Source organism: Gasterosteus aculeatus, chromosome 14 (assembly GCF_964276395.1).
Source record: "Gasterosteus aculeatus chromosome 14, fGasAcu3.hap1.1, whole genome shotgun sequence".
Classification (NCBI taxonomy): Eukaryota; Metazoa; Chordata; class Actinopteri; order Perciformes; family Gasterosteidae; genus Gasterosteus; species Gasterosteus aculeatus.
In genome coordinates, this window is record NC_135702.1 from 71571 (window position 1) to 95005 (window position 23435).

The window sequence follows — 23435 nt, forward strand, 5'->3', positions numbered from 1 at the left end:
TATCAGCCAAAATAGCTTCACACTGGGATGAGAAAACACAAACCAAACTCGAAGCTGCTGCATTGGTCACAAAACTTGAGAGAGTAATAATGACTATGTTGTGGGGCCGTGTACTGCATAGATTTAAGGCAACAAGTGACCAACTCCAAAGAAGCCATATGGATTTAGCTACTGCTCTTGGCCTTCTGTGGTCACTGCATTCAAATGTTGGCACTCTACGAGAACACTTTGCAGGGCTCGGGTAAGAACGTTTTAAACCTTGCCTGTGTCTAACTGTGAGGGTGAGAGTCAAACATGAGCTGAGGACCACGATGTCACAGACACGGCTCGCTGCACTTTCTCTCTTGGCCATCGAACATGAACTTGTTAGTGACCTTGATTTTGAAGATATTACACCAGTTTGCACATTCAAAGTCCAGAAAAATGCCGCTGTAAGATGTGTTTGCCAAATGAAACCAAGCATTTCAAATTTAAATTGTTTATTGTTGTTAGGCAGACAAGATAGGCAGATTTCAAAATGTTCATATTGCACTATAACTTGATTGTCCTTGTCTTCCTCTGTGATCGCTCTATCAGTTCAATACATTTGTGTTGGGAATAGCTGTTGTTAAGTAAATATTGGATGCTTTGAAAGTGGTTGCTTATTTATTTTTTGAGAAAATGGATTTAACCTCCTTCCCTCTCTATGTAGTGAGTCACTTTTTGCAGATTATACTGATGCTGACGAGTTTTGTTTTCATAAAATCATATGTGAGTGAGTGGCCTTGAGGTGCATTTGTTGTTCTATGAACAGGACTCCACCTGTTGTTCTGGAGGTGAATCGCTCTGCAACACACGCAAGACTTTACAACCAGGAAGTGAAACCGACGCGTCGACGCGTAAAGACGCAGAAACACGCGCCGGCCTAAATACTTAAAGGGAGGCAGGGGGAGATGGGGGAGATGGGGGGACAGAAGAGACACACAACCATTCACTCTCCCATCTACAGGAACGGCAATTAACCTAATCTCCATATCTTTGGAGTTTGGGAAGAAGCCGGAGTACCTGATGAGAACCAAGAAGGCACGAGGGGGAAACATGCAAACTTCATTTTGAATGAACTTCATTTAAATGTTTTTAAATTCATTTCGAATTCATCTAACGTAACTTTAAATGTACTTGAAGTGTGTCTGTAGGTGAAGTAATAAAACCACTACTTGTGACTAGTTCTTCTAGTCACAATCCATGAATCCGCTCCAAACAGCTTCTACCTCCTCATCTGTAAAGGGTGTTTGAATGTAAACATGATAAACTTCTAAAAACCGAGAAAGTGTAAAGAGTCAAAGACGTGAATATTTAAGTTTCAGGGTTTTATTGGTAGATGAAAGGAGGGAAGTGGAGAGAGTAGGGCAGAACAGGAGTAAACTGTCTCTGAATGGAAGCGGTCCAAACACAGCAGATGTGGTCCCTGGTTAACTGCTACCTTGTAAAGCAGAGACTGATGAGGTCAGCAAGTCAGAACAAGGACCAACTAGAAGAGGACTCGCAGCTCCAAGAAGAGGGAAGAGCCAAATAACATCATGCAGCCTGAAGAATGAAGAGCAGCATTCTGATCTATCAGAACACAGCTATGGGGGAGCTAATGGGGGAGCTCATGGGCCACCAGTTTGTAGTGGGAACCACAGGACGGGCAGCGCTGGGCCTCGCCCTCATGGAGCCAGAACCACACCACGGCCGTGTTGTCTTCTTCACCTGCACAGTAAACACACACAGTTAAAGTGCTGCGCACATGAAAAGACTCACAGCACCAAGAGGACAAACCACTTACAGACACATCCCACAATCCTCTTGTTGGTGATGGAGGGAACCAGGTGGGGGTCGGCCTTGGAGCCGGCGTACTCCTTAGGCTTCATCATGTTGTAGGGGTCCTGGAGGACAGGACGGTTCAGGTTAGAGGGACGGGAGCAATAGACGTCCTTCACTGTGGTACGAGAGCTACTTGGAGACCAGTTATTGTTCAAAGGGCTGTACCTTTCCCTCCTTCATGGCGTTCATGATGACCTTCTCCAGTCCGGTAGCTTGTTCCTCATCAGTAGGAATCCCTGAAGAAGACCAGAACATTGGAAAGTATCCAATACTTACATGTGGACATATATATTCTCTTTTCACTAATCCTTCATGTTAAACACCAACATTGGCAGACATCATGGTTCCTTCTCGTTAAACACTGGGAGAAATCCTTGTTTCTAACTGTTATAAACTCAATGACATCGTTCCTCCGTGTCACACGTCCTCGAACTAAAACCCTTATTTTGACCCCTGTGTTGCCTGTCTACATTTAATTCTGTGTACCTATTATCAGATGGAAAAATGTGATTGGATACTACACATTTATTGGTCATAATATCTGCAGTCTTGTATTTATTATATAATATATTATAATGAATATGAATTTAACGCTGTTTTTAGTGAAAATGAAGAAACTGAACCAAAAGTCACAACAAACTACACACAAGCCTTAAAAAACGCTAAACGTCGTCACACACGTGTTCCAATAGTCTATTGTGATGAATATGGATTATATTGTGTGAACATCTTGTATCATAAGAAATCGACCTTCTTTACGCAGAACTAGCTTCTCATTCAACTGATGTATTAAAGACGTTTCATGAGGTTCTCCGGGGGACTTTCGCCGGTAGCGTTGTCTGTCCTCTCATAAAGCGGATATCGTTTTGTTCTGCGGCTCTACAGCGGGGTCGGTTCGGTTCTTACCTCCAGCCGCCATACCGCGGGTCACAGCCGGTACCGGGGCCGCCCGGCACGTCGTAGCGGCTCTGAAGGCCGAGCGGAGTAATAACCTTGCAGCCATTTCTCCTTCGTTACTCTCTTGTTGCTTGTCGCGGCGCTATGACGTCAGACGTTCTTCTTTAGGTTTGTGCTGGCGGATCGCAGCCAACTTAAGTGGGTGCATACCGCCACCTACTGTACCGGAGTGTGCAGATTCAGGGTTTATTGCTCAGCCGATCACTGTTACCTACATCCTGGTCCCGTCTCTTTTATGAATTGCAACAGTGCCCTAAAGCACTCACGCCTCCCTCCACACTCCACTCCCGTCCCTGCTGGCAAATTTTAGCCTTCAACCGGTTTCTTTCGTTATTGTATTTTGACACTTCATAATATTATGTTCCACATCTTCAGTTTTGTTGCAATTATTACACTTGTCTAATCCTGTCTTTGCCATTACGAACAGAGTTGAGTTCAGCCCTGCGTGTCAGAGTCTTAGTCGTGATATGATGACCCCCCTCTCTCCGAAACCTCCCTTTGAATGGCTTCATATTGATGGATTTCTGTATCCTGTGATAGTGTCTTCCTTTGCTGTTGTTGTCCCACTCTATATTACGTAGATGAATAAAGGCAGTCCTTGAAGTCTCTTTATATGAGAGTTGAAGGACATATCCTGGTCGAAGAGGACTCCAAGATTCTTGACGGTGCCGCTGGGTACCAGAGCAATTCCATTCAGAGAAACTGTATCACGTGAGAGCTGACTTTGAAGGCGCTCTGGGCCTATCAAGATAACTTCCGTTTTTTCTTAGTTTAGCGTCATGAAGTTGCAAGTCATGAAGTCTAACTAGCTGGTCCGTCTCTTCTGGTTTGATCGACAGATACAGTTGAGTATCGTCTGCATAACAATGGAAGTTTATGTGGTGTTTCCTGATAAGATCGGCCAAAGGAAGCATATAGATGGTAAATAAAATCGGCCCAAGTACAGAACCTTGTGGGACTCCGTGACCAACATTGGTGGTCTTCGAGGATTCACCGTTTACAAGCACAAAGTGGGATCGATCCGATAGGTAGGATTTAATCCAGCTGAGTGCAGTTCCTTTGATACCAATCAAATGGGCTCTGCAACAGGATACAATGGTCTATGGTGTCATCTTAGTCACTGAGGTCCAGCAAGACAAGAAAAGAGATGAGTCCTTGGTCCCATGCAAGTAGAAGATCATTCGTAATTTTCACCAGTGCTGTTTCTGTACTGTGATGCGCTCGAAATCCTGACTGGAAATCCTGGATCAAAGCATTGTTTTGTAGAAAGTCACATAATTGATTTGCGACGGATTTCTCAAGGATCTTAGAGAGGAAGGGAAGATTAGAGATAGGTCTGTAGTTAGCCAACACCTCTGGAGCAAGAGTAGGTTTCTTAAGAAGAGGTTTAATTTCAGCTACCTTGAAGGACTGTGGTACATGTCCTGTCAACAAAGACAGATTCATAATATCTGATAAGGATGTGCTAACTAAAGGAAAAACTTCCTTAAGCAGCTTGGTCGGAATCGGATCCAGGAGACGTAGAGAAGTAGAAGATTTAGACTTCGAAATAATAAAGTCAGTTGATCAAGGTTGATGGAAGAGAAGGCATCCAAACAGGCATCAGGGCCCACTGCTGCATCCAAGGTTCCTACATCTGAGGACAGGTCGGCACTGGTTGAATGTAACCCTAACCCTAACCCAATGGTCCGACAGGAGAAAGTTCTATGGAAAAATTGTTAAATGTTCAATCCCAATCCCATACACAAGAACCAAGTCGAGAGTGTGGTTAAAACAGTGAGTTGGTTTATTTACACACTGACAGAAACCAATTGAATCTAACAATGAAAGAAATGCAGTACCAAGGCTGTCGTTGTCGACATCCACATGAATGTTAAAGTCACCCACAATAATGACCTTGTCCGTTGTAAGGACCAAACTGAAAATTTAGAAAGAAATTCTGAATAAGGACCTGGGGCCGTGTACACTATTACAAAGAGAACCGGCTGAATTATTTTCCAGGTCGGTTGCGAAAGACTGAAAACCAGGCTTTCAAATGAGTTATAATCCACCTTAGGTTTAAAGTTTATTAAAAGGCAGGAGTCATAAATAGCTGCCACTCCCCCCCCTCGGCCTGTGCCTCGGGGAATATGAGTATTAACATGACTCGGAGGAGTCGCTCCATTTAAACAGAAATATTTCCCATTCAACAACCACGTTTCAGTAAGACAAAATACATCAACATGGTGATCTGATATTAGTTAATTTACCAAAACAGCTTTAGATGACAGAGATGTGATCTTCAAAAGACCCCCTTTAATTATCCTATTTTGTTGCACTATTGCATTATTAGTTTTAACTTTAATTAAGTTATTTACTATAACTCCTCGGTTGTTTACCTTTAACTTAGATAAGTGTGTCCGTGGGGCAGACCAGACTATACCATCATTTTCCACCCCACTTGCTCTCTTAACCTTCACTTCTCGTCGCCAAAATAATTTCTTTTTTAATTAATTAATTCTTTTGTCTTTGATATTTTTGTTTGACATATTGTTAATCCATTTCTTTACGATGTCTTTTTACTTCATGTCATGCCCTTTCAGTAGACTGAGTTCAACTGTTGGTTAAGCTTTTTGTCACGACTCGGGGTGGGGTTGCCAAAAACAGGACTCAGATGCAGAGTGCGAACAACAAAAACTTCTTCATCAATCCAAATTAAAACGCAGAGGGGAAAAACGCAGACAAGTCGGGGACCAGGGGCCTCATTTATAAACGTTGCGTACGCACAAAAAAAGGCATACGCCGCTCTCTACGCAATAATTGGTGTTTATAAAAAGCAAACATGACGGAAAAATGTGCGGTCCTTCACGCAAGCTCGGACCCATGCGTACGCACAAAAACGTGTGAAAGTGTGTAAAACTAGACTGTTGTAAATTAAATGACATTACATTACAGGTCATTGATCAGACGCTTTCATCCAAAGCGACTTACACTTTTAACCCAGGCCTTTTACATTTATGCCCAGGGAGCAATTAGGGATTAGGTGTCTTGCTCAGGGACACTTCGACTTGAGACATGGGGCAGCCAGGACTCGAACCACCAACCTTGCGGCTCCCAGCGCACCCGCTCTACCCCCTGCGCCACGACGACCCCAAAAATGCCAATACTGTCTCTCATCAGGAGGGGACAGCTCCGGTGTCGTGAGGCTGCAGCGTTGCTCTGCAGCCTTTTGCCCCTCAGGTGCCTTGTTGGCATCAGTGATCCACACTGTGTCCTCCAAAGAGCATCTTACGTCTCCTTCCACCTCCCAATGATCATTTCCACTTCACACGGAGTGAAGTTACGTTTCTTCGTTTTCCTCTCAGTGTTTGTCATGATTTCGCAATCGATGAATATTATTTTGTGGGCGTTCCACAGACTATATATGGGCAACTATGGGCGTGACATGAAGCCGCAAAAGCTGCGCTGCATTTAGAAGTGATTGTGATTTATTAAGGGAAAACTGCGTAGGACGTTTTATAAGTCTGAATATTTCTGAGCGTACCCCACTTCTGGCGCAAATCCTAGCCAAGGTTTTATAAATGAGGCCCCTGGTGATTGGACACAGGTGGAAACAATCATGGACAGACAATCACAGGGGATGAGAGGACAAGGCAGGAAGTGAAGTTTACACAGGGACACAAGAGGTATGAAATTACAAAATAAGACAGGACCTAAACCCAAACCGTGACACTTTTGACAGATAGTTATTTTAAGTCAGTAATATCACTTTTCAATAAATCTTTACATGTGAAGAACTGTTTAGGATGCAACACAAAGTTTGGCAAAAAATGCATTTGTGGTTTACTTTTATTAAAAGAAACTAATTTAAATATTCTGTAATTGTAGATAATGCCATATAGGTCTCTAGTTTGAATTAAAGACGCAAACGACATTACATATATTTTATTAGTTAATCAATACTGTATCAACACATTCTTTCTATTTTATAATTATCAACTCACACTAAACAATATTTCTTTTTTTCAATCTTTGATGTCTAGTAATACATTTTTTAATGAAACCAATTACTCAAGTTTTAACGAACTGTGTTTATTATAACTATCTAATATCTTTTAATCTACTAACGATGAATGTTGAGACAAACCCTCAATGCATAATGACCACAGATTTCTATAAGTTAAGTAATATCTTTTATTGTCTTAGTCCACTTCCCGTCAGGTGACCAGAAGGAGGGTCAAAGGCTCTAGAGGAGCACCACATAATTAGCGGGAAACATCCCGAAGCCTCCCTGAGGCCCGAATCCTCTCCACCAGCCCTCATCCAGCATTTCAACCCCTGTGATGATGTCACCGGGGTCAAAGGTGATCTCAGTGTCGTCCACTGTGGACAAGAGTTCATGGTGAGGCAAGTGTGTGTCTGTGTATACCTGTACCTGTGTGTGTGTGTATGCCCGTGTTTGTGACAGTGTGTGTGTGTACGTGTTTGTGCATGTGCCTGTTTGTGTGTGTGTGTGTGTGTGTACGTGTTTGTGCATGTATGTGTGTGAGTGTGTATACACACCAGCCTGGTAGTCATACAAAGCTCTGGCCATAATGCTCTGTCCTCTCGTGTCCACATCAACGTCTTCGCCCTTACATTCATATCAATAATCAATCAAAGAGCAACTCCACTCATTAATTATTTGGTAATAACATAATAATGAGTTAATTTAGCAATGGTATAATATTAATTTCATTTTGAGTAATAACATATTAGTCCTTCTCACACATTACTGATTTCATTATTCAGTATTATTACTAATAATATAAACATGAGGTCATTATTTAGTAAAAACATTTGAGTGATTTTATTATTCAGTTCTAATATAGGAAAGAGTTCCATATTAGTAAATTCAGATGATCATCTCACATCGGTGTTATCCGACTGAGGAAAATATTTCCGCTTTTGATCAAATATTTATTGAAATAAAACCACATGAAGTTTGGAGGGCGGAACCCTAACAAAGAGAGGCTTATTTAATACAGTTTCAAAACATGCTGTATCACATAAGCATAAATGTTATTTTGATATAAAACAAGCAGCAATAACAGTACTTGGTACATTTCTGAATAAAGATGGTAGAACTCACCGAGGGGGTTGTGGGATCGTAAACATTTTCGTACAGGTCCTCCTCAGTCTCTGCCTCGTACACGTCTTCTTGTTGGAGACATTAAACAAAGCTTATGGCGACAATTATGATCATCCACAGAGTCACTAGTACTGGTTGCCGGTTTGTACAACTAATACTTGTCACCAGTACTGATTGCAGTAATTATGTACATGTAGTCGTACCAGGAGGAGCTTCATCTCCATCTTCGTCTTCAAACTCGTCAGACCACTCTTGTTCTGTGTGGATCAAAGACATATTAGCGATTTATCTTCTTTCATATTTTCATTTTACACTAGTTTCATTTGGTGGAATAAAATATTAACGAAAGGTTATTAAATGAATGTTATGTATTCTTCTTGTTATTCCTTAAGTTATTAGGGGTAAATACAATGAATTTGTTGTACATTTAAGTCATTTAATTATTATTAGCAGTAAAAGCGTTTCCAGTCCACATAAAACGTCTGAAGAGACTGAATGTCCTATGACTGAAGGTCGCCAAAATTACTAAAGTTGACTAAAGTTCGACAGAATGAAGGTCCTGAGACTGAAGATCCTGAGACTAAAGGCCCTAACACTGAAAGGTCCTGAGACTGATGGTCATCAAAATGACGGCCCTGAGACCGAAGGTCATCAGAATGAAGGTTGTTAGACTGAAACACATCAGAAGGAAGGTCATCAGAATGGAGGTCCTGACAGTGAAGGTCATGTAAGGACAAATAAACCTTCAGTAGTTAAGTCAAGTGGAGGTTTGTCAGGAAATGACGTTGTTTTAGCCCAAGTACTTAATGTTTAATAACACAATGTGACATCAGATCCATCACCTCACCTATCAAACAGCCTGTTGAGGTGATGGATCTGATGTGTCTCACCTGCAGCTGCAAAAGGTGAACCAGTTGTCTGTGGTGGTGCGGCAGGTGAGTGAGACCTCACAGGTGAGATAGATGAGACAGGAGACAAGGGGAGCAAAGCTGGAGCAGGACGAGACTCAGGTTGTAGCGGAGTTTCTCTCTCAAAGGACTCAGATAAAAGTTTCCCTGAGACACAGAATGAGACCATTAATTATGCCATGATATGAATCTGTAATATCATTATCAATATGATTGGTTGAGCTTATTGATCTGTGCAGGTTCACCAGGTCTGGAAGCAGGAGACTCAAAGCTCTGCTCCCTTTGCTTGAACATGTCTCTGGGGTTTAAGGACCTCTGGGGAATGTGTGACTTGGCCTTCTGTGAATATAGACAGGGTTTAAAGGGGAATTAAGACTAATCAAGGGTTATCTTAATGTATCTCATTAAAACAATTTGGGGAGTCACGCTCAATCAATGCAGGGCATGACATTACCCATAATGCCACTCCCTGACCAGTAAATACAAACCTGTGTGATTCTGACCACGCCATTCATATTTACAACCCTGCTTCTTATGTATATACTGCTCCATGTATATTTCACACTGTAGATTTATTTATATATACTCTGCACTGTATCTGCTCTCTTCTGGTTAGATGCTAAACTGCATTTTGTTGTCTCAGTACCTGTACTGTGGGTACTGTGCAATGACAATAAACTTGAATCTAATCACAGAAACAGCACTGGTGAAAACTAGGGATGATCTTGCATTGGACCAAACCTTTTTTCTTGTCTATCTGGGACTAACCAGCTTGTTAGACTTCAAGAATGTCTTAGATATATCAAAACTTGGATGACTTGCAACTTCATGAAGCTAAACTCAGAAAAAACGGAAGTTATAGCCACATGGCCTTCAAAGCCAGCCGACACAGTTTCTCTGAATGGAATGTCTCTGGTACCCAGCAGCACCGTCTAGATTAGAACCTTGGAGTTCTCTTCGACCAGGATATGTCCTTCAACTCGCATATAAAGAAGACTTCAAGGACGGCCTTTATTCATCTACGTAATATATCTAAAATCAGGAACTTCCTGTCTCAAAGTGATGCAGTAAGTAAGTGATGCAATTAGTTAATGCGTTTGTCACTTTCAGACTGGACTACTGTAATTCTCTGTTATCAGGCTGCTCTTGTAAATCTCTTAAGCCTCTCCAGTTGATTCAGAATGCTGCAGCACGTGCTCCCTTTTATCCCCATAGAAGGGTTTTCATTTTTGGGGGAGTTTTTCCTGTGCCGATGTGAGGGTCTCGGGACAGAGGATGTTGCAGACTGTAAAGCCCTCTGAGGCAAATTTGTAATTTGTGATTTTGAGCTATACTAAATAAAACCACTAACAGGTTCTAACATCTGTAGTTTAATGATATTCAATCTTTGATGAATATGGGTAAACCTTATTTTTCAGGCATAATTTAATTTCAATCAGATTAGATTTATTTTAAATATAGTGAAATACAGGAGATCATGGATGGATGGAAATATATGTATATACATACATGTTTTAATGGACTTATATATATTTTCATTTTACTTCTATCCTTTTTCATTCTTATATCCCATCAATCACCAGGACAAGTTCCTGTATGTGTAACATTATTACATTACATCACAGGTCATTTAGCCGACGCTTTTATCCAAAGCAACTTACATTGCATTTATAACTCATGGCTTTTTACATTTTTGCCCAGAGAGCAATTAGGAGTCAGGTGTCTTGCTCAGGGACACTTCGACATGAAGCAGCCGGGGCTCGAACCGCCAACCTTGTGGTTCCCAGCTCTCCCTCTCTACCCCTGCGCCACATAAGTTATGCACAGATACAGCTAAATTAATCCCAGACTTCGTGTGTACATCTTCCTGCAGGTCCTAAATCAGACACATTGTGTTATTGTCACATTGTTTTAATATTTAAATGTTATATAAAACAGTGTCATCTTTTAAATGGTAAGTCTACTTGAACCCTCATAAGTACAGCACTGGAGTCACGGTCAGATTCCAGAGGTATTCACAGATCTATTTCCTGGTTCTGGAAAGGGATGAACCTTAAGTGAAGATGAAGAATGTTCTATTAAACTCACGTGGCTCTGCTGCTCCATCTCTCGCTCCTCTTCTTCTCTCTGCTTCTGAAGAGTCCTGGGGGACAAACATATAGCACCAATCAGCTGTTAGATGTGAACAGATGTGGTTGATGATGATGAACACCAGCTCCTATTTTTCTCTCTGATGAGTCCCGGAGGACAAACAAAAAGCACCAATCAGCTGACGTGGACGTGGTTGATGATGATGAAGACTCACTTCTCCTGTTCGATCTGCTGAGCTCTCTCCTTGGCTTTCTTCTCCCTCTCCCTCATCTGCTTCTCCGTTTGTTCCTCCACCTGCCGCTGGTCCTCCTCCTGTTGACGAAGTGCTTCGTCCCTCTGAAGAAGACACTTACGTTATTTCCAGATGAAATCAAGCCAAACTGTACATCCTCTAAGTAATGTGAAGAGACACCTGATTTTGACCCCAGAAGTCGTCTTTTCTAGTTTGTTGTATTTCCTCCACAGCGTTGACCTTCCGATACACAGAACCCTGTTACAGCAGAGAAGGTATGAGTTATGATTCACGTTACTCCAATAACTCGAGTTCAGTTGTGTTTACCATTAAAAAAAGATTATATGATTTTACAGTCTCATTCATAGCAGAAGTTAGATTAGCATGTGTCGTTATTTCTGTTTTGATGTTTACTGTATTGTTTAACGAGAGATTGTCTATGTTTATGAACTGTGTGACGTGATGAAGTTAACCGCTGTTGTGCCTTTGCTTTGAGTCCTTTCTTTGATTTCTGTCCCTCCACACATACACAGTTACCTTCAGACAGAGGTTTAACTATGTGGGGAACACACGTGGTGTACAAACACAGCCTGCTACCTGCCATGTGGTTGGTAGCTCAGCGTCCAGCTAGCTCCCCTCCTTATCTCACAGACACACACACACACCTCCCCCTCCACACACATGAATTCATGTTTGTATTTGTTGTTTAGATAATAGGATATTGTATCATAGCTTTTGTTGATTTCAAATTCAGATTTGTATTATTGGAAGTTAATAATCCCTGTTATACTTTAGGATATACTTTGTGATGCTGGCTGGAAACACAGCCAGTGTACAAACTCAAACCTTAAATTCCTTACTCTTAATGAGTGAATATCAATTGATTTATAGTTTGGTTATTAGTCCCTTTCAGGGTGTTTTTTATTTACTTTGTGAATTATCTTAGCGATTATTAATAAGTCTATTGATGTGAATGATTTAATTTCACATTAGCTAACCAACACCTACACCGTGCCCTACAAAATGATGCCCCGCGTAAGGCTAACCCTAACCCCTAACCCCTAACCCCTAACCTTCCCAACATCATGTTCCTGTAAACATATTAGTTTTTTATTTATTCCAGAGGTCCATGTTTCTTACAACAGATCCTCTCGTAGTGTCTTTGTGTTCCTTCGGTTTGTTGAAGTGAAAGTTGGCTCCAGAGGTTTTGGCTACTTTCTGCAAGATCGTCTCCGGGTCCACGTCATCATCTCCACGGGCATTTATGGTCACATGGGCTCCCTAGTGTCACACACACACATTGATCAGGTCACATGGGCTCCCTAGTGTCACACACACACATTGATCAGGTCACACACCTTCAGGAAGCTGGACAGCGAGCTCACGTGGTTGGCACACATTCCTTTTCTAGAGTCCTTTACACCGTCACCTGTCTGTGCACACAGACGTGAACCCAAACAACTGAGCCTCAATGTGCTGTATCTATATTTCTGTATTTTTTTGTGAACGTGTGTCTGTGTGTGTGTTTTTCTCACCCAGTTTATGAGGACATATTTTGGCAGACCAGAGTTTGGGTCCTGGACTCGACAGAAAGCGTACATCACCTTCCCACTGTTCAGCTCCTCCACCATCTCCTCTAACCCTCCATCTGCACACAGACACAGAGAAATACCACTTTTTGACAGCAAATATAACTGCAATAATAAAATAATCACATTCTTCTTCGTTCCAGTAGTATCGAGCTAGCTTCATACCGCTGCATTCACGCTAAGCATTAATCACTTTGATTGGTCAGTGGGCCACGTGACTTCTGTCAAACAGAAAGCTAGCAAGCAGATCTTAGTATTTAGGAAGAGTTCAGGTTGAACTTTATATATCGTGAACAGCATTTCCTAATTGTACTGCTTTTGTGTGTTTACATCTGCAGCAGTGTGTTAATTTGTCCATCATTACCTCTGATGTAAATAATATTTGAATGGGCCGTGTATTTGAGTCTGTGTGCTGTATTAGTGCATCGGTTTTAATGGTTTTTTTGTCATGCTTTGTTTTAAATAAATGTGACTGGGTCTTGTGAGTTTGCTATAGTCATTGATATATTACAATGATTTTATTGTATGTATTGTTTATTAATCATGCAGCATCCCGTCATGGCGTATTCATGTATCTGCAGTTAGTGTATTTGAATTGAGCTTCGTGTAACATTTTAATTCACTATAAATGTTAGTGTTATGTGAATATGAGGTGTTTCCACAAAATCAAATAATGTGTAACTGTGACGTCATAATGAAGTCATTAGGTTATTCAGTAGTAGTAATAGACGGCCCAGGTAGGAAATGCACGGCCCGCCACTGATTCTCATATAAAAGACGCAGCATTCTGAAGTGATTAATACTGTTGGTTATTTTTACCATATTTCAAAATTATATCTGGAGCTTGAAACAACTTGAGGGAGCAAACACATTAAATGTGTTTTCAACAAAAACAATGAGGAAGATCATACGTTCATGAGGTATTAGACAATACGTACGAGGGGCCGTTTTAGGACTAAACCGCTGAAACACTCTCACGCGGACTAATGAAACACTCACGTTCGCTATTGAAACGCTCTCGCGCACACTACTGATCAGTTTCACTTTCAGATGAGTATGTATAATGTTTTATATATGAGCATGCAAGAGTGTCTCAATAGTTAAGTCCTAAATGGCCCCTCATAAATCCGGACACCCGGCGCTCTCAGAGTCAGTTTAACCTTCTATTAGTGGATATTGCAGAATGTGTTTATCAGATCTTACCTCCCTTCTGTGCAAGACGGATGTCATTGGTGTTCCCTTCATAAGTGAAGAGCGCCCTACAAACACACAGTGAGCACAGTAGCATAACATGTCACCAGGTTAGCATGTCAGCAGGTAAGCATGTTGGTATGTTAACATGGTGGTATGTCAAAATGTCCACGGGTGAACTCTTCAACAGGTTAGCATGTCACCAGGTTAGCATGTCAGCACATGAACGTGTAAACAGGTTAATTAACATGCCCGCAGATTAGCCTGTTGGTAGGTTATCATTTTACCGTGTCAGGTTACCCTGTCAGCAGGTTAACATGTTGATAGGTTGCTCTGTCGGTAGGTTAGCAGGTCGGTAATTCAATATGGTTTAAAATGTCAGAATGTGACGAGAAGTATTCCACCTCTCTTCTGGAGAGGTTGTGGTCTAATAGGGGATTTTCATCACATTTTCTGGGATTGTCCTAAATTGAGAAGTTCTGGGAGGAGGTGAAGAGGGAGATATATGAAATCTTGAACATGACAGTTCGATTGACCCTCAACAGAAGTGCACCTTTAAGGGGGCTGTGGAAAAACAAACTGTATGATCAGGCCCCACCCACCTACACCAGTGGGACCAGATGCTCCAAGCTGGGAATTGTATGGAAAAATGGACACGCCTACGATTTCCGATGGACATTTACTTAGTAAGATCGACCCCTATTATGATGTATCTTTTTAATTGAATATTCCGATGACATTTGCCTGGACAAGCTGGATCGACTAGGAAAATACGCGACCCATTAGGGGTAACCCCTCTGCCATTCATGCTTTATTTCAGTTTGGTCGACACTTGCAATATTGTATGGCATGCTGTGTGTGATTTACTGTTCCAAAAATATGTCAGGAGATTAGCATGTCAGAAGGTGTCAGAGGGTTAGCATGTTGGTAGGTTAGCATTTCAGAACCAGTGATAACTCACCAGTTTGTGTCCATCTTTCCATCCACTACTTCTTTATACGCCTCCACGAGTGAAGGGCCATTCTTACTCAAATTCACTGCCATTGTCTTCAGCTTTCCTCAACGAAGAGGTTCCAGTAACATTAACTCTACTTTACTCGTTACAGCAGATCCTTCGCTCTGAAGAGTGAAACTAGTGAAACTAGATGAGCCTCATTCCTTCAGTAGCTGCTCCCTTAGGCCCGTCCCAGTGCTATCATTTGTTGAAAAGCATGACGTTGCCCCTCGTGAGGCAACTACAATCATTGTCCTGTGTTTGAGCGTGTGTTTGTGTTAGTTAACGCTAATAATGCCATAATAACAAGCTATTAACACCCTAATAATGCAGAGTTATTTTAGGGCGCATTAAAAACCTTATTGTAAATTAAGCATTAACGTGCCCAGCGGTGATTTATTTATTTTAGGACTGTCAGTTGATTAAAAACAAATTAATTGTAGTAGTAATCTTTAGAAAGCGTGTATTTTAGACACCGTTGTTTAATTGTTAATGTTATTTTAAACACAACTAGCGACTCTTCCTGTTGTCCCCGTGCACTTTGCTCTCAACTCATTTGACGGCTGTGTTTGAAGTGCCAACAATGTTCCCACATTTAGCAGGATGTTTTCAACCCACGTCTTTTAGGGACACAGTGGTGGTCCTCTGCAGACTAACGTTAGATGGACGCATCTCTCTTTGAGAGGACTCGTTACTCCCGAGTCCTTGTAAGGATTCGTTCAAAAAGAACAAATTGTTCACTATTAACTAGTCTACAGGTGTATAGATCTAAAGAGATTAGACTATACACCTGTAGACTAGTTTAATTAAAGTTTAGACCTGTAGACTCTTTAGATTTAACCTTATATGCATAAATGTCCTAATCTCAGGATATATTTTACCTTTAACTGTATGTACTAAATGTTCTCAGTCTGCTGCACTGACCTGGAGACAAGTTATATAACGTTAATATTCTGATTTATGATGATAACATTGTTCGGGCCATGACGTCATTAAGGTGTCCCACTGGTCCTTTAAGGCAGTGGTCCCCAACCTTTTTCACCTCACGGACCGTTTTCATGTCAGACAATATTTCGCGGACCGGTCGAGAAGGTCCGACGGGGGGGGGTAGTAGTCGCGCGCTCTGTGACCCCGTTTACACGATGGGAAAACGCGTATATTTTCATGCGTTTTGGCCTTTCATTTACACAAAAAGGAAGATTTTATCACGGAAAACGATCATTTCTAAAAACTCCGCCAAAGTGGAGATTTCTGAAAACTCCGTGTTTGTGTTTGTGTGTGAACTCGGTCCAACGGAGTTTTAGGTTGTCAAACGCCACAGTATGCGACTTGTTGGCTTGTTGGTTTTGAGAATTGGTTTGCATGTCTTTATCCTTGTCGTTACACTGCCGACTACAGGTTTGGCGTAGTTATGATGGCGTCCGGGGCCGTAAATACCCGGCTATGTGTAAATGTGGCCTGTGTTCGCTGGTGGGCGAAACTGCCGTGCGCGGTAAGAGGACAATTGTAAACGTGAAGAAAAACGCCTGGTGACGCGTGGGGAATCTGTCAGAGGGACGAGCGCACGTAATTAGTAGAAAATCCGGTCAATTTTCAAAATAAAACATTTTTCAGAAAAATATATATATAAGCATTCTGTGGTGCGGCCCAGTACCGGTCCGCGGCCCGGTGTTTGGGGACCACTGCTGTAAGGTTTCTACTGTCACGCACCAACCGCCAAGACAAATTCCTTGTATGTTTGACATATTTTGGCAATAAATGTTTCCTGATTCCTGAAAAGTGTCTTTCTTGTCCATGTAAACTCCGCCCACCTCTTTGTTTTTTCAAACGAACGCGATCAACCTGTTGAGCCTGGTCCAGGATCAGTTCAACTGGCTGCTGAAGACTAGCGCGCTTAGCTGAACTGGTCCAGAGTCAGTACCGGTCTAGGTACCCCCCAACAGTTGCAGAGTCCCTTTCTCGGTACCAGAAGTGTTGCCACACAAACAAAGGTCTGGATCTGAGTTCTCGTCCGTAGAACGATGCCTGTTTTAAACCGGACTCCGGACATTTGGATAAAATCTCAACGGGCCTTTACTTTTTCCCGCTGGAGGAACTGCACGTTAAACTTTTAGTCCGGGTTCTTGAAGGCAGCGGTCCCGAGTTGGTTCTGAGTCGCTTATATTGTCAGTACAACTCTCCCTGCGCTTGCACTTCTGTATGGAATGTCTTTGTGGTGGAGGAGATTCCAGGAAGACTACCCAAAGACTTCCAGACTTCAGGAATTCAGCGGAACAAACATACGCGTCAGTGAACGCCGCAGGTAGCTAACGATAGCTAGCAGGTTAGTTTAATAAGCGAGTTTTGACGCCACAAAAGACAATATAATCACTTTGGCTGGATGCGAACTGTGAAACACTCCGACAACATCAAAGGATTTCAGCTCTGGTTGGCTGTTCCATTACAAACTGTAAATAGCCATCGCTCGGGCTAACTCCGCCGTTAGCTCGTGCTAGCTGCAGCGGCTAACGGGCAGTGTAGGTTGTCCATCAGCCGTTAGCTCGTGCTAGCTGCAGCGGCTAACGTGCAGTGTAGGTTGTCCATCAGCCGTTAGCTCGTGCTAGCTGCAGCGGCTAACGGGCAGTGTAGGTTGTCCATCAGCCGTTAGCTCGTGCTAGCTGCAGCGGCTAACGGGCAGTGTAGGTTGTCCATCAGCCGTTAGCTCGTGCTAGCTGCAGCGGCTAACGGGCAGTGTAGGTTGTCCATCAGCCGTTAGCTCGTGCTAGCTGCAGCGGCTAACGGGCAGTGTAGGTTGTCCATCAGCCGTTAGCTCGTGCTAGCTGCAGCGGCTAACGGGCAGTGTAGGTTGTCCATCAGCCGTTAGCTCGTGCTAGCTGCAGCGGCTAACGGGCAGACATGCCGCAGCTAAGCGGGGGAGACGATCTGGGAGCAAACGACGAACTGATCGCCTTTAAAGATGAAGGGGAGCAAGAGGAGAAGAGGAATGCTTCCTCTGAACGAGACCTGGACGATGTCAAGTCCTCTCTGGTCAACGAGTCCGAGTCCAGCTCAGACTCCGAGGTAAGTGGTCTGGGGTCAGTTCTTTACTCTGGTTTCTCTGCTGCAGACCCACTGCTGTTACACCACACTGTGCTTTGTTTCCGCGTGGGTGTGCGTGTTGTTGTTTTGTTATTGTGTGTTGGGTTATTGGTATGTGTGTGTCTGTGTTGCTGTTGTTTGTATGTCCGTGTGTTATCTGTTGTTGTGGTGGTCGTGTGTGTAGGCTGACAGACAGTCTAGGGCCAACTCAGATCTGGAGAATAGGATCCGACACAATCATCTGTTTCAAGAAGGTAAATATTTCTGTAACCTTTATTTAAGTATCTATATACATTAACAGACTATTTAGATTTAAAATGCAAACCCATAACGATAAGCCAATAGATGTGTGTGTGCGCCTCACTCTGCTCTGTGGACCTGCTCTCTCAGCCCTGAGGAGGCAGCAGGATGGAGGTCTCTTCCAGGTCTCTTCCTCTCCTTTTGTTGGATATCCCTTCTTCATGATCCCAGACCTGGGAAACTTCTGTAGTCCTTACCTCTCCAACGGAGCGCTGGCCCCCGGCGCCAGGACGGTGAGTCCAGTGTGTGTGTTCATGACGTCACGCAGTAGTGGGACAGGGTCCATCTCCCTGTGGGGATGCTGATAGCTAATGTGTGTGTGTTCATGACGTCACGCAGTATAGCAGTTGCTATTAACAAGAGCAATTAACCTACATTAATAAATGATATTCAAATGTAGTACATTCCATACAATATAATTAGGGCTGTCAATATATTTTTAAAATTAAGGACATAGTCACGCATTTTAAAATCCATTTATCGCGCTTAAGTTTGTTTTTCTTCTAAAGCCTAAATCTTACAAGAAATGAGTAATCACTTCAGAAAGTGTATTTTTGACACGGTTGTATAATTGTTTGTTTTAAACACAAAACTACACACATTTGATCATCTTCACGGCACAATTCCACATGGTGGATTATGTTGCACGTCATTTAGCCGACGCTTTTATCCAAAGCGACTTAAAAAAAGTGCATTCAACCATAAGGACACAAACTCTGAGGAACAAGAAAGTGCAAATTCATCATGTTGAACTCTTGTTGTCCTCGTGCACTTTGCTCTCAACTCTTCATCATTTGACGTGCCAACAATGTCCCCACATTTAGCCAGGAGGGACACCCTGCTGGTCCTCTGCAGGTAGATGTTGAGATGGAAGTAGCCCAGCAGCTAGCTTAGCTTAGCAGTCCTAAAGTGGTCTGTTTGCCACTCGTCCCCCTTCTGTTTGACATGTGGAGGAATTCCTCTGCACAGTTCTTCTGTTTGTTTTACTTCCAATGCAAAAAGTTCTCTATCTTCAGCGTCTCGCTCTCTTCATCTAACTGACTGCAGCACGCGGCCCCTTCAGAGGTCAGGGGTCAACGCACACTGGGAGGGAACAAAGCTGCATCAATTGTGTTAAAATATTCATCACATTAATTTCATAGATTAACACGTTAATTTTGACATCTTTAGTAAATATGGGAACAGTGGCTCAGATGTGGGACTTTTTCCTTTTCTGTTTGTACGTAAAGCTAGACTACCCCCCCCCCCCCCCCCCCCCCCCCCCCCGCCACTACCCCTCGTTAGTGGCCCATTGTTGTCATTAGCAGTGTGTGAATGCTGCTGATGCATAACTTCATGGGGGGGTTCCATCCCATTGTACCCAACACTCTGCCTCTGGCCACACACACACACACACACACACACACACACACACACAGGTCTCTCAGCTCCTCCCTCACATTTCTCTACCCACAATGGGGCCGTGTGTCCTCGTCAGCCTCCTCAGTGAGAGACTTAAGCCTAGTTTATGCTTCTGCGTTTTCAGAGCGACGCACACGCAAGACCCCCATGCGTGTGCGTCGCGTGTCCCTTGCGTGTCTTTTCACGCCTCCTTTTGTGCGTCGACCCATTTTTCTAGACTAGCGTCTAAAGCGACGCAGCTTCCTGCAGCAGCAGGCTGTGATTGGTCTGCTGACTACGTCCTTTACGGAGTCTCACATCTCCGTTTTCACAGCACAATACGGCCGTTATCAAAAGGAAGAACGTTTACGAGAGAACGGATCAGATTGAAGAGCTTTTAAATATGAGCGCTTGTACAAGCCGTCATTGGCGGACGATGAGGACGCCGGACGGCCTCTGATTCATGGAGGGAGATCTCCAACACGGTTGTAAAGTCGTGCGTGTGTTGCAGAGCGATTCACCTCCAGAACAACAGGTGGAGTCACGTGTTTTGTTGAAGACGACCTAGAGAGTCACGTCTTTGTGTGTGGAAGTCGTTGGTTGCTTTATTTATTGATCATAGACTTTATTGCCCCGTGCATCCACACTGCTGCTTTTCATCACGGACACATTTGTCCCGTATTTTTCTCCAAGACTTTGTTCCCCTCGTTTGTGGAGACGGCAGTGCCAACATGTCCCACCTGAGCACCAGTGAATGCTCTCTGGTTGAGTGGTGTTTTCACTCGGCATGTTGACTGAGCTGCTAAACGATCCCACAATACCTCCTTTTACTCTACATTGTCTCAAGTCCTAAAATAACACAAGGATGATGTATCTAGCAACAACAACCTCTTAAACACATGGACGTGCACCTCACCCTACATGAAGTATGAGGACGTAGCAGCTAAATGCTCTTGTACTAGAATCAACTTGTCTTCTGACCAATCAAAGCTCTTCATCACAGCATCCGTCTCCTCAGTATCTCCCGTTTCAGTGGCCTCTGCTGGACGTCCCAGGAAGAGCAGCTATGAGGGACTCTGCTGCTCCGGCAAACCTGGTGAGACACTCGTTAGATGAACACAAGCTGGTGAGACACACTAAACATTTAGGTTGAAGGGGGGGATGCAGACCCCTGGTGAGTGGATGACTCCATTGTTCTCCGTGTTTGTCTCCAGTCTAACAATGTGTCGATGGTGCAGCACCCTCACATGACCCACCTCCACCCACTGCTGTCCTACAGCCCCGAGGCCTTCTCACCCCAGAGGGCTTCACCTGGCTTCTCCCCTGACACTGGTGAGTCTCCGCTAACACACCAGCACATCTAGCTGAGGCCTGATGGCCATCACTGATACCTGTTTGACTCACCTGAGCAGGTATGTCGAGGAGCCCCTGCTACCCGGTGTCTCCTGGAGGCATGGCTCAGGTCCCTCACCCTCTGGGATGGCTGTAAGTAACTCCTCATGACTCCTTCACTGTGGACCTTTTAATGGAGTGTATCACGCTGTCCTCTGGTCCACGCAGACAGGGACAGGCTGTGTACCCACTGGCAGGAGGCTTCTCCCCAGCTGCTCTAGCTATGAACGCCTCCATGTCCAGGTAACTCTCGTTTTATTCACACATCCTTATTTTCACAGGGGGCGGGGCTTAAGGTGGAGTTCTTAAAGAAAGAACATTTCACCTTTTGTTTTAAAGAGGAGGAGCAAACTTTAACCTTTGACGTGTGTTTGTTTGGTAGCCTGGTGTCCGGTAACTTCTCTCCACGTCTACAAACCCCCCAGTCCACCATTTCTCACTCCCCCTTTGTCCCCTCGAGGGTGAAACAAGAGCCTGGATGCAGCAATCAGAACGGGTATCAACATTTTACTCAACCCCATCATATATCACAATGTATCACAATATAGAATATTTATACAGTAACACCACGGTAACATGTTCCTGTAGAAGATCCACGTCAGACGTCCTGCAGGACAAAGACGAGAAGAAGCCTCATATCAAGAAGCCGCTGAACGCCTTCATGCTGTACATGAGAGAGGAGAGGCCCAAAGTGGTGTCTCAATGCAAAGTTAAAGAGAGCGCCACCATCAATCAGATACTGGGACAGAGGGTGAGTGAGTGAGTGAGTGGGTGGGTGGGTGACAGGGTGAGTGAGGTGAGTGGGTGGGTGGGTGACTGACTGAGTGAGTGAGTGGGTGACTGACTGAGTGGGTGACTGAGTGGGTGAGTGAGTGAGTGGGTGGGTGACTGAGTGAGTGGGTGACAGAGGGTGAGTGAGTGAGTGGGTGGGTGAGTGACTGAGTGAGTGGGTGAGTGAGTGGGTGGGTGGGTGACAGGGTGAGTGAGGTGGGTGGGTGGGTGGGTGACTGAGTGAGTGAGTGACTGAGTGGGTGACTGACTGAGTGGGTGGGTGAGTGAGTGAGTGGGTGGGTGAGTGAGTGGGTGGGTGGGTGACTGAGTGAGTGAGTGACTGAGTGGGTGACTGACTGAGTGGGTGGGTGAGTGAGTGAGTGGGTGGTGAGTGAGGTGAGTGGGTGGGTGACTGAGTGAGTGAGTGGGTGACTGAGTGAGTGGGTGGTGAGTGAGGTGAGTGGGTGGGTGAGTGAGTGGGTGGGTGACTGAGTGGGTGGGTGTGCTTGTTGCCATACTGACCGTGAGATGTTTCCCGTCTGCAGTGGCATTCTCTGTCCAAAGACGAACAAACCAAATATTACGAACTGGCTCGCAAAGAGCGACTCGTCCACTCCAAACTTTACCCCGGCTGGTCAGCCAGAGATAACTACGTGAGTACATGTTTACAGCACTGCAACGTGTTTACAGCATCACACCTTTAATGAGCTTACATGCTGGTTTGTGTGCAGGGTAAAAAGAAGAAGAGGAAGAGGGCAAAGAGTGAGACTCTGTTTGAAAGTAAGAGGATGCTTCAATATAATAAACATAAACACATAAATGTCCTTTCTGTGTTTGGGGTCTAAGCCTTCACCTGCGTGCTCCTCAGATGAAGAGGACTTTCCCCCGGAGCTGAAGAGAGCTTGTGACGAGACGCCTCACACACACTCTCTGCTAACGCGGACTGCACACACACACACGCAGCCCTACACCGTCTCCCACCTGACGCACACACACCTGTCCCAGGCCAGCCCCGCCTCCTCGCTGGACTCCCCGGCGACGCCCACCACCGCTCTGGCCTCGCCGGCTGCCCCGGCGCCGACTCACACCGAGCACACGCACTCCTCTTCCTACAGTGGACAGGCGTCACCGTACGGCGAGCAGCTGCAGCCGCTGGCCCTCACCACCAAACCTCACCGGACCCTCCATCCTCTGAGCCGCAGCACCTCCACCCCCACCTCCTCCTGCGACACCCCCACCTCCTCCCCACAGGCTCCTTCCAGGTGTTCACCCCCTCTTCCACCTTTCCTCGTCCCACCTCCTACCGCCGCTCACCAAGCGCTCCCACGGTGCCTTAAGTCAGTCTTGCAGAAGAACCAATCGCCTGTGAATCTCCAAATCTAACTTTTTTTAATGCTGTAAAGTCTTTCTTTTAAAGTATATAGAAACATTTTTTATTATGAAATGGACAAATAGCTAGTCAATATTTGGCTGTGTTTCTTACTTTATGAAACCCTATTTTCTTGCAAACTTATTTTCACTTTTTCTAATTCCAAGAACAATCCACTTGTTAGGTGAGGCACTGTGTTTTCAGCTGAAAGCTGCTTTTTACCTGTTA

At 44.1% G+C, this 23435-nt stretch overlaps 2 protein-coding genes and 1 pseudogene across 6 annotated transcripts; 1 reads left to right on the top strand and 2 right to left on the bottom strand.

Annotated features, from left to right (window-relative positions):
* Positions 1 to 1334: 1334 nt before the first annotated feature.
* On the bottom strand, positions 1335 to 3020 carry LOC120832139 (cytochrome c oxidase subunit 5B, mitochondrial). Its single transcript, XM_040198204.2, has 4 exons — positions 2752 to 3020; positions 2011 to 2081; positions 1808 to 1907; positions 1335 to 1731 (listed from the first exon to the last, which is right to left on the bottom strand). Exons 1-4 carry the CDS (start codon positions 2846 to 2848, stop codon positions 1619 to 1621), a joined length of 381 nt encoding a protein of 126 aa, XP_040054138.1. The 5' UTR covers positions 2849 to 3020; the 3' UTR covers positions 1335 to 1618.
* Positions 3021 to 6951: 3931 nt separating this feature from the next.
* On the bottom strand, positions 6952 to 18501 carry LOC120831650 (drebrin-like protein B). Of its 4 annotated transcripts, none has more exons than XM_040197256.2 (14): positions 18360 to 18501; positions 13936 to 13991; positions 12679 to 12791; positions 12502 to 12576; positions 12284 to 12424; positions 11324 to 11401; positions 11126 to 11247; positions 10909 to 10963; positions 9066 to 9159; positions 8803 to 8967; positions 8116 to 8169; positions 7913 to 7977; positions 7345 to 7414; positions 6952 to 7164 (listed from the first exon to the last, which is right to left on the bottom strand). In XM_040197256.2, the coding sequence occupies exons 3-14, from the start codon at positions 12772 to 12774 to the stop codon at positions 7028 to 7030; spliced, it is 1152 nt and encodes a 383-aa protein (XP_040053190.2). In that variant the 5' UTR covers positions 12775 to 12791; positions 13936 to 13991; positions 18360 to 18501; the 3' UTR covers positions 6952 to 7027. The 4 variants fall into 4 exon arrangements, with proteins under 4 accessions (XP_040053190.2, XP_040053188.2, XP_077944632.1 ...); XM_040197254.2 differs by having other exon boundaries at positions 7913 to 7980; XM_078088506.1 differs by lacking the exon at positions 18360 to 18501 and adding an exon at positions 14885 to 15093.
* On the top strand, positions 16795 to 23301 carry LOC120831649 (transcription factor 7-like 2; annotated as a pseudogene). The gene is made up of 12 exons (XR_013452585.1): positions 16795 to 17977; positions 18180 to 18249; positions 18386 to 18528; positions 20694 to 20771; positions 20890 to 21007; positions 21088 to 21160; positions 21236 to 21310; positions 21450 to 21563; positions 21656 to 21818; positions 22384 to 22491; positions 22570 to 22618; positions 22707 to 23301. The product of XR_013452585.1 is annotated as a transcription factor 7-like 2 (transcript).
* The last annotated feature ends 134 nt before the right edge of the window (positions 23302 to 23435 follow it).